We start from the raw sequence: 17,496 nt of genomic DNA on the forward strand, positions 1-17,496 counted from the left end.
TGTTTATAAGATTCCATCTGAATGTTAAACCTTTCATTCATTCATTTTCCGAACCACTTCCTCCACTTTTGCGGTTCACGGGGGTTTCTGGAGCCCATCCCAGGGGACTTAAGGGGCGAGAGGTAGGGAGACGTTCCAGACATGTTGCCAGTGCATCACTGAACCACATGAAATACGAACAACCACTCACACACTCACAGCTATGGACAATTTGGAACTGACCAGTCCACCTGAAATGCATGTTTTTAGTGATATGATGATTTCCCCGTTGGAGGCAATACAGTGGTGTTTTAACTTTAATCCTTTTTATTAAAGTCCCAATCTAAACCTCTTGGGTTACGACTGTCAGAGAAAAGAATGAAAGATGGAAAAACAACCTAAAATAAGACAATTAATCTTATGCGATAAGATAAATCCCAACTTTTTCTCTCAATATACAGTATAAAATGTTTTCCAACCTAAGTTGATGAAATAGGAGCCTTGCCCCAGACGGGATTCCTCAAACATTTAATGACTCTGGATGATGAACTGGAGTCAATGACGTTTTTCTCCTCCAAAGCGGACGTGTTGTAAAACATTTGAACGTAAACATGTAGTCAGAATGTCAGAGAAGAAGTGCTGCTTGGCAGAAACTGAGCTGAAGAAGAGGGCCGGTCTGTTCCTCCTCTGTCAGCCCTTCATTTCCTCTGCTATGAAACTGATGATTCCTCTCTGTTTTCTCTGCTCTGCTGGAAATGAAATCTTTCAATAAGAGTTTCTCCAGAACTTATTGGCTCCTCAAACACCTGAATTAAAAATAAACATACAAGTGAGTCTCCGAAAAATGAGTTCTGCAACTCTTATGAATTTACTTCTGTAATAAATGATATCCCGTGTTTTTATCTCGTCTCAATCATCCAGTCAGTCAAAACGCTTTCCTGTGGTTATTTATGTGCATGTGCTGAAATCACTGCTGAGCTAATTTTCCCCATGATTGCATATCTAAACAGGATGTGTGGGAATTATTTTCGCTCTGGAGACATTTGATTCTCATACAGCAAGAATGATGGCTGAATATTTCCTTCCTGCACAGAGGAACATCAAGGGGTTGCCACTAATCAATTCAAGGACTGATGGATTTTTTTAAAACTGTATCTAGCCTTGAATTTGGACTGTGAAATGCTGACAAAATCATATCTGGAGCTTCTCTTTGTGCTGCATCAACGCTCCCGATTTAATCTCATCGCGGATTTTTTCGGTAGGCAGTCACATGATACCGTACGCACATTCTATTGGCTGACGGCACCCGGAAGTGCGCTACGTTCTGTGAGTCTCGGACTTACGTGAGACACATAAGTGCTTGAAACAGTCGATACGAGTGTGGGAAAAGGTAATACAGATAGAAGGTGGTTTAATATCAGTATGGGGAGGGTCATAAACGTTTTAATTACTGTAAATAATAAGATAAATAGTTTGACGTTCTATTGTGGAATTCGTTAATCATGTGTGGTTTCTGGAACGCATTACCTGCAAGGAATGAGGATGCACTGTATGCACATTTTTTACCTTTTTTCTTTTCATTATTTTTTATAGACAGGTATAATAAGTGAAGATGTTATAACAAAGGACTTTATTTTCCCAATCCTTGTCTGGAAGGATAAAACGTCTTTCTTGGATTGAACACAACCCCGTTTGTAATGATGTTTGACAGTTCCAAACCATAATGAGCTCATTACTGACCTTTTTGACCAGAGAGCAGAAAGCATCCACTGGAAATACTGGAAAACTCTCATCAATGAGAGTGACCACAATGGGTAATATTACCTCATTCCCCTGTCAAGATCTCACTGAGAGCAGCCACAAGAGATCAGATGCTATAGATGAGTTTTCTGACAAAAATAAATTAATAAGATTGAAGAAAACAAAGCTGGTCTAATATTTTATGTCACTGATTGTTCTCTTCCCATTGCTTATAACATTCTGGTGGAATACTGTGACATTTAGCATCCGCTGCAGTATTAACACCTTCTCATCCTTTTTTAACAGAGCATGAATGGAAAGTAACAGAAGGATTTTTTTTTAGTTTGCTTCACCCAAAAAAAAGTCATCTTTTGTTTTTGTGGCCACAGCATGAGTCAGCAGCATGTTGGTAGTGAAAGGTGTATTCAGTGGGATACTTGCTTTTTAATGCAGAACTATAACTAAAAGTATTCATTTTATTGAATTATGAAAAGGGACTGTAATAAAATATTTGAATAGGCTGGCCTCAGGGCAGCAACGAAATACCGAAGTACATCTTATGAAATTGTGCTGTAACAATGAGCTGCAGATGAATACACCCACTATTGTCAGTCACTGTAATGGAATAGGAACACTTTACCTTCATTATAAAATGAGTGATTAATGGTAGTTTTAATCCTGTAGCTCTGTATAATTAGCATAAATAAGAAAACGTTTGACAGCTTTTCAAAATAGAACAGCTGTCTTTTAGTAGTTTCTTGCGGATTGTGTCGACTCTGTAAATAATAATTCATCCAGTAAAGATCAGATGTAATGAAAACATTACATTCGGTAAGCAATTTTTAAAAAAATTAAAAATCTAATTCTGTTGGTTTTCTTTTTTCAATTAAAGTAAATCATTTTTCTATGTTTTCAGGTTGATCATTACAGCTAAACTATCCTGGTGGACCTGACAAGATGCCAAGTCTGTTTTATGTTGTTTTTTAACTTTACATGCAAAAGTTGTAGAATTCTGCACAACGGTGCGTGAAAACTCACACAGGTGGCTCCTATTTTTTGCCATATAGTCAACTGATTTCTACAATTCCAAATTGCTAAGAGGAAAGTCTGATCTGTCAAAAGGTCTTTCTTCAGATCGCAGCTCTTGCGGACCAGGACATGCTGACATGTTCTCCTTCAGCAGAGAACAAACAGCAGTCTGACCTCTCTAGGACTCAGAAAACACTGAAAGGGAGATTGAATCATTTTTGTTGTCTGAGTCTTTTGCACAGTGTGGTTGTGTCTGTGACCTTTGGGAGTTCATGTTCACTGGAAAGCACAAAGGACTTCCCACTGGTGACATTGGTGCACCTGGATGAGTGCACATTGAAAAGAAGATTTCAAGTTGTTTTCCCTTGACAAATGGGCCTGGGCAGATTTCAGGCAGTTTAACATTCTGCTACTGTGTCAGACAACGTGTTTGTGCAAATAAGTGTTTTAAATCCATCATGCAATCGTTTATACAGACTCCTTGAGATAAAATCGTTGGGATACATCTCAGGTTTTAATTACAAGTGCACAGCTGATATTTTCCATCATACAGATAACGTACGTAAAGAAAAAAACATTACATTTCAACAGTTACAGTATGTTCTACTGTAGATGCCTTTGGGTTCGGTGCACACCTCAGACACTGTTGCTTAAGGCATCATACCATATTATACATGGTGTAAAATGCATTACTGCTTTGATTGTTTGCATGCTAAGTAGGACAGGTTGCATGCTGGGGTGATATCTGCCTTTTTTTTTTAAACTTTATTTTATTTGAGAGGATGAAAGAAAAAAAGTTGAGAACTTTTAACCATTTCAATGATTCATGAACCATTTTGTGTCTCCTAAAGATTTATTTTGATTCTAATGCTTGGACGATATCATCCTTTAAGGCTCTGATGAGGAAATGACATTAACAACCTCTTCCAGAGAGAAGAGATATTGCACACTCTTTTTTTCTTGTTAATGATCAGAGTAACACATTCCACATTGAAACAGTCATATTTGTCCGTTTCCGAGCTGGTAACCGCTCAAAACTTTTACATTTCTTGTGTCGTCAGACGAGAGCGCGGCTCTTCCCTAGCTGCTGATCTTGGTCAGCATCTTGTTGATGGCCTGTTTGACGTGTGTGGTGGAGCTGCGGCGTCTGGCTTTGCCCTGCACGGCTTTGCGGCGCCTCACCTCCCGACACAGCTCATGGAAAGCTTCGGCCACCGTGCCACCCTCATTGGCACACGCTGAGCATTCATAGAAGGCGCAGGCCATTTCAGCCGCCAGGCGCTCGCCTTCCTCCGTGCCAACCTGCCGAACGTGGTCCAGATCTGACTTGTTGCCCACAAGGACCAAGGGGACATTTTTGGGCTTCTTCACCTCCTCTAAGAGACTTCGGAGCGGCGCCACTTCCTCAAAGCTGCCCCGGTCTGTGATGTCATACACAATGACGAATCCATCACCCCAGCGCATGTGGCCCTCCTTCTGCTGGATGTCCTCCTGAAGAGAAGGTGCAGAATATGGGGATTAACTTGAACGGTGAATTCAGATTTCAAGATATTCTAAGGAAATATATTTTGGTGTTATTTAGATTAGACGAGAATTGGAAGAAAATATTTCTTATATGTTATTACAGTACAGCCATCAGTGAGTTACCTTAGCTTGACTTATTAAAAACAGGTAAAGCTTGGTTTTATTGTAAATTTCATACTATTGCTGCTTCTTATATATAATTTAATCCGGTGATAATTTGTTGTTCATGCAACAGTGCAACAAGAGATACATCAGACCCATCGAGTCCATTCATTATATTATTTCATCTACTCAGTGGAAATAGTTTTCGAACTTTATTTCATTCAGTTAAAAGATTATATGAGCATGTTTTTATTTGGATCCAAACCAAATTTCTTTACACAGATATCAACGTGCGATATATGTAACATGTTTTGTTCGGGATCCTTAAATTATATTACCTAAAAAAAATGTAAAAATTAAATAAAAAAATCCTGTTTTGTCCCTTTATCCTAATCTGCAGTAGTATTTAATGGGGTCTACTCGAACACACACACAGACATTTACGGGATAGTTTCTGCGTATTCTTGCTGTCAAGACACGATTAAATTATCACCTCCTTTGTGGAGGTAAGAACAAGGACTTGTTCTTGCGTGGGTGACAATTTGAAGGCGACATCTTCTGAATCCACATGCTCTCTTTCGCTGTCATTTGATGAAATGAGATTTTTTAAAAAACACTAGACGTTACACACAAGGTCTCTTTACGGAGAAGCGTCTGCATTCCCTGATTCTTCCTTCCTCTCCTCACCAAACCTGCTCAAGCCAAAAAACATACTTCTGAAGTTGCCTGAGGAGCTTGAACATCCTTGAATGTGGTGCTAATTTCAGAATGTTGAAGCAGAAACATATGCAGTGACATATGTTAGTGCTAAACTTGTCTTGTGTCAAACTTTAAATCATAACCGCACTAAAGAGAGGAGCAGACATCACAGTTTTTGAGATGTCTGCTCTGGAGAACTTATAATAATGTTGACGTTTGTATACCTGACCGATTTTTGACCCTGGAATTTATGATCTAGCGGGGAGACTCTTGGTCCACAAATCATGATAGCATTACTACAATGCTTTTACACATCCAGAGCCGAGAGAGGCCACCCGACGCGGCTGTGCCTGAAACATTCAGACCACATCCTGATGTCGGCTGAAAATGGACTAAGATGTAGTGGGAGAGGGATGACTCGGCTGTAGTGTCGCAGGGGAAATCAGCAGAACACCTACGCAGCACTGCAGCATATTTATCCCCAGCCTGAGGACACACACACACACCAGCTCTCCCTCACGGTCAGCACCCACCAGAGCTGCAGGAAATTACTATCTGGAAGAACCATTCACAGTTGTATCTGCTTGTCCTGCTGCAGCGCTTTCCAACATTATAGCATCAAATATTCCAAAGAAGGTGTACAAGATGGTTTGAGTTCTTATATGTTGGACATAGGTTTGATTCCTGGTGCAAGTACCTGCAGTACTTTTGTCATATCTTTAGAATAACATCCACAAAAATAATGTTTAAAATCAAAAAAGTAAGCAAAGTAGTTAAGTTTTGCATTACAAATTGGAGGTGGAGTTTATGCATGCCTGTACCATTTTTTGATAATTTTGGTAGGTGTGTGCACCATCAGTCCCCAAAACTAGGGACATATACCAGAAGGAGGTGTTTAAAAGGTTACATCCATTTGAATTTAATAAGTTAACCCTGACCCTAATCACAGAAGAAATAGGTCAGTTATGGTGGATTCTCCAGGTCATGTTTTATTTCCTTAGATAAATGTGTGTAACACACCGATGGATTAGAAATACAGGGTTAATTCATCTCACCTGTCCTGCAGTGTCCAGAATCTCCATGGTGACAACCTCGTCGTCTATGTTGGCCTGATGACGATATGTCGATTCTGTAATACACAAAACAAAAGATTATAATTAAAACATAATATAATTATAGTAAGATTGTGAATCAGTCTGCTAGTTCTGACGCAGGACATAAGAGAAAACTATTTATGTAGCACTGAAATAAAAATGCAGGGAGGCAGACTTTTGAATTCTGTTTATCTATAATTCTACTTCCTAACTGTTTGAATGATTAATAGATTACACATAATATTGACAATGACTGTGAGCAAAAAAAAAAAATTTGCATACCTCCTTTCTATTCTTATTCATCATTCATCATTATCTGAATGATGCATCTCATCCTCATGCCTGAAGAACTGGCTTGAAGGACAAAACGTTTGTGTCGGCCACAGAACCTTTTGAATTGGGACAAATTTTTTATTTGATGTCATTGTTGTTAGTTTTTCTGCTCTTTGAATCATTTTTTTATTAAAGTAGAACAACTGCGACATTCTCAGAGGAAGGGATGATCCAAGAAATGTGATTGGATGTTACTCATTGGTCGGTATAATAGTTACATCCCGCTTCAAAGAGGTGATGTATTGTAATCGTCAGTGTTTGTGTGTTCGTCCGTCTGTCTGTCCACCAAATATCTTCACAACCGTTGCAGATAGAAGGTTGAAAGAAAAAGCGTATTACTGGGGCAGCACAGGGGATGAAAATGAGATGATGACCTAGAATTTGAGACAACCAGGTCAAGATCAAATTTCAACTTTTATACATTTTTTTGCAGATATCTCATGAACCGGATGAGATAGAAAGATGAAACAAAAGGCGTTATATTCAAGGAGGCAAGGGGATGAAAATTAGATTACAACCTTGACCTTGAAAAACTAGGTTCAAGGTCAAATGTTCACTTTTATACCTTTTTAGGTACACATGAAACCTGATGAGATATAATCAAAAAACAAAAAGCAACATTTTCAGGAAGCCAGAGGCATCGTGGGATGTTGCGGTCTCTGACTGCCTTTTTTGAGATTGTGTTTGTCTGCACGTCCTGCTGGCTTCAGAAGGCCCCTTCATAGACACGGATGTGTTATATGGACTTCCATGTTTTTCTGGAGATTCTGCTGGAGGGCAGTTTCTTTTTTTATTTTTTTCCTTGTCTTGTCTGCATGTATTCAACCTTTTATGAGATCAATGCTTATTTTAGTCTTGCAGCAAAATCTTTTATACATTTTAATGCGTGCATGTGACCGTCACCACTCCTCTCTGGGAACTAAATTGTCAGTCTTTATTAGAATTTCCTGTTGTGAGCCAGAGAGGGAAGTGCTGCACCCCTGTGAGTTAAGGGGGAAAGCAAAAGGAGAGAAAACACAAACAAGGTAGTGGATAGACAGGCAGTGCTGTTGGAGTGAAAAAGATTTAGGCTGTTTTATTCTGATATTTCAACATCAATGTTACAAAACACCAGATTAGTGGAGGTCCTGATAGTATAGAATAGGCCACCAGAGGAAACCAGTGTAGGAGGAAGATAGAGGGCATTAGATTTTGATGACTGAAGTGAGACTCATCACATTCTGATGGGACCCAATGGTTCTCAATAATTGGACTCGACAGGAGCTGGTAAGCCCTGACCCAACATGCATGTGTGATGAAACCAACACCCAGATAGGCTACCAGAACTCAACAGGGCCACGCTAGCCGAGCACTCCCAACCCTAGCAGCCTGGAGTATCCAGAAGCCATCACCTGAAGAGCCACCAGGGGCACCGAGAACCACACCCCCAGTCACCATCGCCACGAGGCGAATTAACGGCCACGACCGACAACCGGCAGCCATCAACAACCATCCAGCCGCCATAAAACGTCCGCAACCCAGTCCAACTCCCCAGTAGCCCAAGCCAAGTTTCTATTAGAGGTAAAAACAAGAACACACCCTGACTTCTCCTCAGACTGGTTGAAAAGAACATCACAGATCCATTACCCGATGCTACTTCTTTTTACTGTCTTGCACTTTGGAGCCAAGCCCATCCATCTCTTCAAGCAGGTTACTGATCCAGAAAGGATCCTTCATGATCTATCGCCTGAGAATAACCTCTAGCATCTTTGGAAACTGTCTTATTCCTGGAAAAGGAACACAGGTGTGAGCTGTGACCGTGACCCTTCATTCCTTTAGCAGGAGTTATCTGCCTGAATTGCCCCCTATAAAAAGCCCATCTGTGTAAACACGTCGCAGAGAGCACTGAAGCTGCTGAAATGCTGCTTGGAAACAGATTCCTCTTTTAACCCAGAGGGGCTTATGCTGCGTTCAACATGGAGGTAAAGGTGGGCATGAAAAAAAACAACCCTTTAAGATGGATTTCCTGATAACTGACCATACCAATAACCAATCGTGTTGCTAAAATGTGAGTAGTCAGTCATCGCAGACATCTTCGTAGGAGGTATGATGCTTATAATGTCACTAATTCCTGTTTTCAATCCTTCATTTGCATGGTTACCCAAAAAGTACTTGATGGATTCAACTAAACTTGGTGGAGGGATAAAGAACAAGCTGTTCACAGTGTGCATATTTGCATATTTGGATATTCACCTTGGTGGAGGTGTCATTCTAGTTTCCTCTGACACTTTTAATCTACAGATTTTGGTCCACGCTGGTCTTGAACCGACAACCTTCCAGTCTCTGAGCGACTTCCACCCCACTCTGGCATAAGATAATTAACTCCAAACATTTGAATGACTCTTCCTCCTTTGTGACAAAATTATTGTCACATAGCTTAACAGTAAGTTCAAAACAAGAAACAGTGAAACTAAAAATGATGTTCTGATCGCTCCTGTCTCTCAGTCTCAGGAGTCCCAGGTGTGTTCACTTCTCCAGAGGCATGAACTGCTTCCTGTGACATAAATGAAATGCCGCAGAGAGCCAGAGGTGGAGACAGACTGGTGATTTATGCAGTTTGGCAGGAGGCCTGATGAGGAGGAGTATCACACATCTTCCCTTGGGACGGCCTATTCCAGGAGCCATGACTGTCGGCTGCAGACGTCCATCCTCCTGTGTGTTTGTCTCCAAATGTGCTGACAAGAGGAAGAGTGGCAGACGGTTAAACCTGCCACCCCATCCCATCAACCCCAATGAATCCAAACTTCTCACCTGTTTGACAAGATGATGGACTCAAAAACAGAAAGTATTGGGTTGCTGAGGGAACAGTTTGTTGATAAGGCTTATAGATAGTTTCTGCTCTCAGGTAGAACATACTTTTTGTGCTAGCAGATGAAATCTGTTGGGATGTTTGGAGAAAACGACTGAAGATGAGAAGAATGAAAATCCCAAACCATCGTCACCCATAAGGCCACACTTCCCAGCATGCCCTGGAATAACATTCATTTTAAAGGTTGAAAAGAACATGAGGGCCATCATCGGTGACCCCGATGAGAGAAATGGGGGGGGGGGGATAAATGGTGGGCTGCAGCACAGGAAGGCATACTGAGATGAAAAAGTGAAGCCCACTTTCTGGCAGTAATCCTGCATTTGTAAGAGCAGCACTCTGCACACAGACCCGCCTTTGTGATGAACCCATAGGGTCATAATAACGTGTCAACCTCTTCATGGGTAATTGCAGTCAGGCAGTCTGATTGGTCACAGAGACTCTCCAACAGTGCTGTTATTCCCATTATGCACCTCAAGCTGTGCTTTGTTGGTTGTTATGCAAACTCTTGTGGTAACCAAGGAGGCAGTTGTCATTCTTTTTCTGCTTTCTTCCTCTTTTCTTGTGAAGAACAATTTACCTGGTATTTATACGGTACTCATCTCGTATGAAGGTATCAAGGGTATCTATCAGTGTTCTGTTGTGCTCAAATGCAGGGACATGAATCTTTTAAATTCCTAATAACTTTCTAGTGTTCTTGTGTTGTTTCCGAGCAGCTGAAAGCCTCCCAACAATCTTCCCAGCCATATGTTGTGATGCGAGGAGGAAGGACACCTTCTGTTTAGGAGATTATAATCATGTTGTTCCATGAAATAGCTGAAACAAAAAGAACCTATTCTCCCAGGTGCCTCTCAATAAAAAGATTCACCATGTGATCCAAAGGTTCTGGCCTGCTGCATACAACCAGAAAGCGAAAAGCGTCTCACAGAAGGACACAGGTGTGATGTCATTGTGCCTCATAATTACACTGTATAGAAGTGGCTCGATCTCCATCACTGTACAACACGCTCAGGTCTATAATTATTCACCCATGAGGGCAGAAAATACATCCTCTACATTGATCCTGTTTGCATTTTTAATTTTTCTTCTGAACAAACTATTTTCATCAATTTGATGACTAATGACCTCACACCTCATTAAGTATAACTTTAACTTAGTACTGCATCTAGTTTGTTTGTTTTTTGCATCATTTGAGTACACTAGTCCAAAGAGAAAAAAACAACATTTAATTCTGGGAATTGTACTGAGAAATTGCCAAGGCTATCTTAGTGTAGCATAAACATTACATGCTAGGCAAAGAAATAAACTGTAGTAAAAAAAAAAAGCATTACGATTACAGTATTTTCCACACTATAAGGTGCACTGGACTATAAGGCACACCTTCAATGAATGGCCTATTTTAAAACTGTTTTCACCAGAATAGGGAAGTCATCTTAAAACTCATCTTCAATGAAAGGCCTATTTTAAATCATTTTTAATATATAACGCGCACTGGATTATAAGGCACACAGTTGGTTTTTGAGAAAATTAAAGGTTTTTAGGTGCGCCTTATAGTGCAGAAAATACTGTAAGCATCTTATATCTTGTTTTATCTGTGCCAAAGTGTAAGAAAATCTAATTTTAATTATTGATAACGTAAATGCTCAAATTAATACCCTCCAGCAGAGATGAGATTTAAGGATTTATTTAACATACAGACACATCAGTGGTTGAAGACTGCAGTCATAAACTTACAAAATAAGAAAGTAAAAACATTCTGACGTACAATTCTGAATAAACCAATAAGTTACACATTTATATGAATTATTGAACTGTTTTTGAATCAGTGTTTTTATAGAAACAGATAAATATTTCCTTACCGAGCGTTGGGTCGTATTCCCAGATGAAACGTCTGGTCAGAAATCTCACAACCAGAGCTGGAAGAACAGAGACAAGGTTCAGAATACAAACGCAAGAAACGATATTAGGATTTTCTTATACTGCACATACTGCATGTTATTTCCCGTCATTATATGACGGGAAATAATATGCTATGATTTTTATGATTATATGTGAATGAAAACATATCAGTGTCAGTAGCTAGACAAGCATTAAGTGGCTATAAAAGCTAAACAACTTAAATACAGTACACATTTCTCCCTTTAAGTGCTACTGAAAGAGCATCTGATGGTCATCTGAACTTATCTAGACTAGTTGGCCTGTTGTTTACAGCCTTAGATTTCATGAGCAAATAAAAACATCCCCCCACAGGCCAGTGACTCATTCTGTTCATGGTTTACCCTCAACAAGTATGAACCCACACACTAATGTTGAGTATCATCATTCAGACAGAATTAAGAGGTCGTTACCCGTGCATTACTCAGAGCTATAAACCAATAAGAGTGTTATTTGTGACAAAACTAAAAACGTGACTCGACGTGTGACGTGGGTCTCTACGGCCGTCAGTTCATGTAGCGTTGAGCGTGTCTCATCAAGAAGCGAAAAACGACTTCTAGATCCTGAGAATGAGATAAAAAAAAATTGGAGCCTTCATGACGCTGTGTGAATGGAGCTAAAGCCAGGATGTGATTAGCTTAACTGAGCAAATAAAGTCCTTTAATATTGTTATTATGTGATTGTTTATTGACAACATAATACCAACACTGACCCTGACATATGAGGCTGTAGCACCAAATCTTTATTTCTCATCATCATCAATAGAGCCTGGATAGCTCAGTTGGTAGAGCATCAGACTTTTAATCTGAGGGTCCAGGGTTCAAGCCCCTGTTCAGGCATCAAATTCTAGGGGAACAAGGCACTGTTCTCTCACAAGTTTTGGTACCCCCATGTGAGAGCTGCCTCCCATAATCTGCATGCGAGATGTATATATGCGTGTTACATTAGAATGGAAAAAAGTAATTTCCCTACAATAATAGATTGCTTATTATAATACACTTTTACATTTCCTAAAAATGATTAGCCGTCTAGACAATCATGCAGGAACTCTGTAACTATTTATTTTCCTCTACTTTCTTTCATTTGACCTCACATTGCAAACCATAAATGAATAAACAAACTTTCAAAATATAGCATAGTACACTTTTTTACCATTGTGTTATTTTTTTGGGGAACACACACACCAACAAGCAAAGGGACTCTTCAGGCCTGCATGTGCCTGAGCAGCACCAAATGAGTCTGAATGGCCCACTTGAGCCCACGTTTCTATTCTAATGTCAACATCCTGAGTCTAAATATTTATTTTGATCAACCAAACAGTACAACATTGATAGATATTCATCTCTGTAGCTTTTCTTTCTTTATTTCTTTTCTTGTGGGCCATTTGTAATCATGTTGTGGTGATTTAATTCCTCAGTAATCTATCCATCAATTTTTCCCAACACACTTCAGAATCATCAGCCAAAGGAGGAGTGTGTTACACAACCTTCATTAACTCCCTGACTGTGCTGACAGCTCAACGGCAGATAAATTGTCACGTTGCTGAGAGTGCAGACTGACGCACACTTTCTTCTCTGGACACATTTGCTTCACTTGTTCGGTGGTGAAATTCCCACTGAGATTATTGTGTGGCGTTTCTGCCGCAGTGGCCTGGATTCCAGGTAGCCAGAACAACCAATGGGGTGTGAAGTCCTTTCCTCATTAGAGGTAACTGTATCCCTCTCTTTTCACTGCCACTAGAAGAAATGTAGGCATGGAAAAGAGGAGCCTTTGTTAACATGCGTCAATATGGACATTGTGGCCCAGATTCACTCACGGCTCTGTAACGTGCTCTGTATCACCAGGCTAACCAGGTCATACAGACACCAAGAGGAAAAGTGATAACAGTGCTGATAAATTTTTAAAAAGCAGCTTCTCGGCACTTAGATGAAGCCACATACATCCCTCACAGGTAGAATCGGTTACTATCTGAAGAGTTTTATTGATTGAAATAGAGTCATAAACTTTTCACCTCTATGATTTACTATAACACCTCATTTTTGCAAAATTAGGTGAGAGCAAAAACACGGAAACATTTTTATATACTCCATCAACTGCATGCTGTGTGAATCAGAGTGAACTGTGGTTCTTCCTCATTCCTCCTCCAGATTTTTTCTCTTATTCTTATATACTGAATATGGCTGAAGAATTATTTAATATTTAATTTGTGAAATAAAGAATGTTTTGCTTCTCTTCCTTCTCTGTCTGTTGAGTTGAGTCGGCAGCATGTGGAGAACAGAGCTGAAGATACCTTAACAACCTGTGCTGTCATGTCTCCTGTGGCAATGACACCACACACAGAACACATTTCATCACCACTGACAGAAAAGTATATATTAAATTGAAATAACCCTACTTTCACCTTTTCAACGCTGTTGTCTATCCAGGCATGGGACGATGGAAGAAAGATGGCATCATGATTATCACAAAAAACTTGACATTTCTGTCAAGTTGTGGTTAAATCTGGGTGGATGAGGAGCTCCACCGCAGCTCAGTCTGAAAACAACATCTTATGTTGGCTATCAAACCAAGATATTATAAAGGTTTGCTCAATGGAAGGATGGAGAAGTTTTTAGACTCACATCTAACACATTATGAAAGGGAAAAACTGCATTGTCCCAAATGACCTTATGGCATCAGCAGCAAAATGTTGGAATTAGTGGCCCAGTTCTGATCCGGCACGATGATACTCATTCAGGACTCCCTATTGACATCCCCACGAACGCCAGACGGACTCCCGTGGATCTTTGCTTTCCTCCGACCACAACAACACCTCGCCGCCAGCTGAGAAGTGGACCTCTCGAATTGTTGAACAGCTGCAGTCACTTTGTGTACCTATTGTGTTCATGTTACAGCAGTTCTCATCACACAATACACCTGAGCTGTCAAGACTGAAGGGGATGATGTTAGAATGAGAAAGTAGAGTGCATTTATGTCAGTAAATATAGAAATACATACATAAACCCACAGCGGAAAGTCCAGACTTGAATATGTGAGGTAGCAGTGACTTCACAAATAATAACATCTATTTAACTCCTGAAACTAAGAACTTTTAACAACGCATTTAAAAAGTCGATTTTCTACAACACCCCATTAAAATAACAGAGCAGTTTAATGTTAGACTTCAGTCAGTGTCTGACTTTAACCCCTTATGGTGTTTATTTCAGCTAAAGATGCCTGCCATAAATTTGCCCTCTGCTGATTGGAAACTGTTTTTTTTTTGTTTTTTTTCCTGTTTTACATGAATAGAAAAGAGGTGAATCATGACAAAAACAAGCTGTTTCTGGGGATTTTATTGCATTTCTGTCAGAGGGAATTCAGACTGTTTGCAGCTTGCAGCTGCGCCGCAAGACAAAACTACAACTTCTTGTAAAGACAGTATGAAATACCTTAACAGGAAACCCTCACCGTCACATCCCTACTTCACACTGAGAAACACCATTGTCATGTCTGCTGTAATTATACTAAAATATTTAACACTGAAAGGCCAATTTAACAATTACGTGATTCTTAATCCTGTAGCAGTCCTCATTCCAGATCAATAGCGCCACCACTTACTACCAGAGACATGAAAACTGGTTTATAGAGTGCACTTTCATTGATTTGTGAATTTCACTATATCTGCTCAATTTAAGGGAAAGTGAGAAAAGAGGACACTCTTTTGTTAAAGCTGGAACTTGAATATCTGATGTAGGTATAAGAGCTACTTCCTGAGGCATGCATAACTTTAACCTGCTTTTTGCATCCACGTTAACCCACATTCTCACAAACTGATGTTTGGAATACGTTTGACAGATGGTGTTTGACTGATTCAGAGTCACTTTAAAGTTTTATACTAAATAAGCCAGATAAAACAGATGGAAATACGTTTCAACCATCTTTCTGCGTTGAGTGATATCCAAGCTCTACCAACAACAGTGTTTCTTCCCTGGCACAGAGAATGGTGTCCATGGTGCTGGAAACAGGAAAACAAATTAGCTCTAAAAAAAAAAAAAAAAAAGCCCAACCACTTCTTGAACAGGAGGTTAGGAAACTGATCCCAGTATCAGAGCTTTCCCAGAGTTCCTTTCAGCACCGGTCTCTCTCTAGGGCACGTCAGCATCTTAAATCACCAGCTCCAAACCACTCTTTGACATCCAAAGTCTTCTCACTATATCGGGGGGGGTTAATCGATTTATTTTTTTACTGCAAGATCTAAATAAGATCAAGTCAGACATCTCATCAACTCAGCCCCATTCCAGATCTGATTAAATCCTGCCACCAGGCTCCCAGCACATTTATTTAGGATTTTATCAAAGCCCCTTTTAGAGGGGATGTGGGAAGTCAAAAGTGAGGAGGATAACAATAACATACAAGGCAATGGTAAACACATCAGCTCCACATGAATGTTGGCGTCACAGTCCAAGTCGCCCGGGAATAAATATTTCACTTTAGGAGAGCTGTGTGAGCTCTGTGGGATTCAGATTTTTAAACAGTGAAATGCAGCAGACAAATTGAAGTTGTGACAAAAATTTAAAAAATAAATAAATCAGAGTTTATTAGGAAACAAAACTCTAGTTTAGCATAACAGAAAGTTTTTTTCTTCTCTGACACGTTACAAGTCTTACCCACTGTAGTCATTTGGAGTTATGTAAGGATAAGGAGAAAACTAAGAAGCAGTGATACCTCTGTTAGTTAATAAGTCAGTTTGACTTTCCTCTTAACATTTAAAGCAAAAATTTACAGTAGAAGACAACACAAAGTCTATGAACAGCTATGGTCCTATAGGAGCTATAGTAATATACTGTCTGTATATCACTGATTTCATTGTGAGCAGGGCTCAGCTGTCAATCATGATGCTTCACCCCCTTATGATAGCGTGAAGTTAATGAATGGAAACAAGCCCCTAAACAAAAGTGACCAATGACATAAAACTATATAAATAATTATCTAACATGCCATCTGTCTTTATTATTCATTCAATGCAGCTATCAATTTCGCATTTAACACCTTGTTATGAGATTATAAAATGAGTCAGGCGGCAACATCAAACTCATGGAGTTGTCTGACTCATGGAGTTAATGATCGGTAACTACGGCTCACAAAATCTGCCAGTTCTCATCTAGGTGACACAATAAGTACTCGCTTGCGTTTGTGTATCATTATCTGAAATCTAGGACTCACTATTTCACAAATGACTAATTGTTCAGGCTTTTATTTTCCCCTGCCGTCGTCATAAACTGAGCCTCATTAGAGTGGATGAAAGGGGAAGAGATTGGATGCTCACTTGAAACATCAGCTCCGCGCTCTGTTCCCCCGCCGTGGCTGTGAGGAGCTCTCCTTCCCATGATGCATCAGCTTTGTCAACATCGAGGAAACGCTTTTTTCCCCAAAATATTCAAGCGGTAATATTTCAAGAATCCTTCTTGTTATGCAGATCAACTTGCATCTGTCTAATTATCAGTACACGACTCATCACTCTTCAGCATGACACCATACTCATTAATTACTGAGGTTTGCGGATCCCTGATCTCATAAATATTCAAGTAAATGATCAGAGCTAATGCTCTTTTGCACATAATAACAGACCAGATTTCCATTTTCAACTATGCATAATTAATCTAGCTATGAGATAATTAATAATTACCAGTCGGCACACTCTTGTCAAAAAAAAAAGAGGCTAAATTGCATTTTTTAAATGAACAGCTTCAGAGACCTCAGGGGTATTTCATGAACTCCTTTTAATTCCCTGATCGCTGACATCCATCCCATATTCAAACCTATTCAGATTAAACCAGATCCACTTGGGCTACGGTATGGCGTAAGCAGATGAGCAAAATTCTTCTCTCAGATTTGGAAGAGTCATGATTCCGGCCCCGTGTTTACCAGGAGAACACCTGCAGAGGAAACAGCTGCAGTGTGAGCAGCCTCCAATGTGTGTGTGGCTGGCAGCCCACCGATAAAATATGGAGTGCAATCAACACATTCCCTGCGTCACAGGATAGCATTTTGGTTAGCTTGATTGGTGTTTGCTGCCTCAAGATAATTTCACAATCAATCAAACAAGCGATCAGGCCACCAGATGTGGCATTTTAGACTCCTTGAATCGTGACAATATAAATTCTAAATGCAAATGGATTTACTGCAATCATAACGGATGTAATTACAGCAGTAATGTTAGTCAGACCGGGAGAGATA

The 17,496-nt window shown here is 39.9% G+C and overlaps 1 protein-coding gene and 1 non-coding gene across 3 annotated transcripts in view; one reads left to right on the forward strand and one right to left on the reverse strand.

Annotated features, from left to right (window-relative positions):
• Positions 1–3,240: 3,240 nt before the first annotated feature.
• Positions 3,241–17,496, reverse strand: part of rerg (RAS-like, estrogen-regulated, growth inhibitor) — a 29,240-nt gene continuing 14,984 nt past the window's right edge. For both annotated transcript variants that reach the window (XM_068307206.1, XM_068307205.1), the window contains 3 exons: positions 11,205–11,261; positions 6,129–6,202; positions 3,241–4,239 (listed from right to left, as the gene is read on the reverse strand). In XM_068307206.1, coding sequence (XP_068163307.1) covers positions 3,829–4,239; positions 6,129–6,202; positions 11,205–11,261 — 542 coding nt within the window. In that variant the 3' untranslated portion in view covers positions 3,241–3,828. The remainder of the gene's footprint in view (positions 4,240–6,128; positions 6,203–11,204; positions 11,262–17,496) is intronic.
• Positions 12,047–12,119, forward strand: trnak-uuu (transfer RNA lysine (anticodon UUU)). Its single transcript has one exon. It is a non-coding gene; the product is annotated as a tRNA-Lys (tRNA).

This window comes from Antennarius striatus, chromosome 22 (assembly GCF_040054535.1).
Source record: "Antennarius striatus isolate MH-2024 chromosome 22, ASM4005453v1, whole genome shotgun sequence".
NCBI classification, from domain to species: domain Eukaryota; kingdom Metazoa; phylum Chordata; class Actinopteri; order Lophiiformes; family Antennariidae; genus Antennarius; species Antennarius striatus.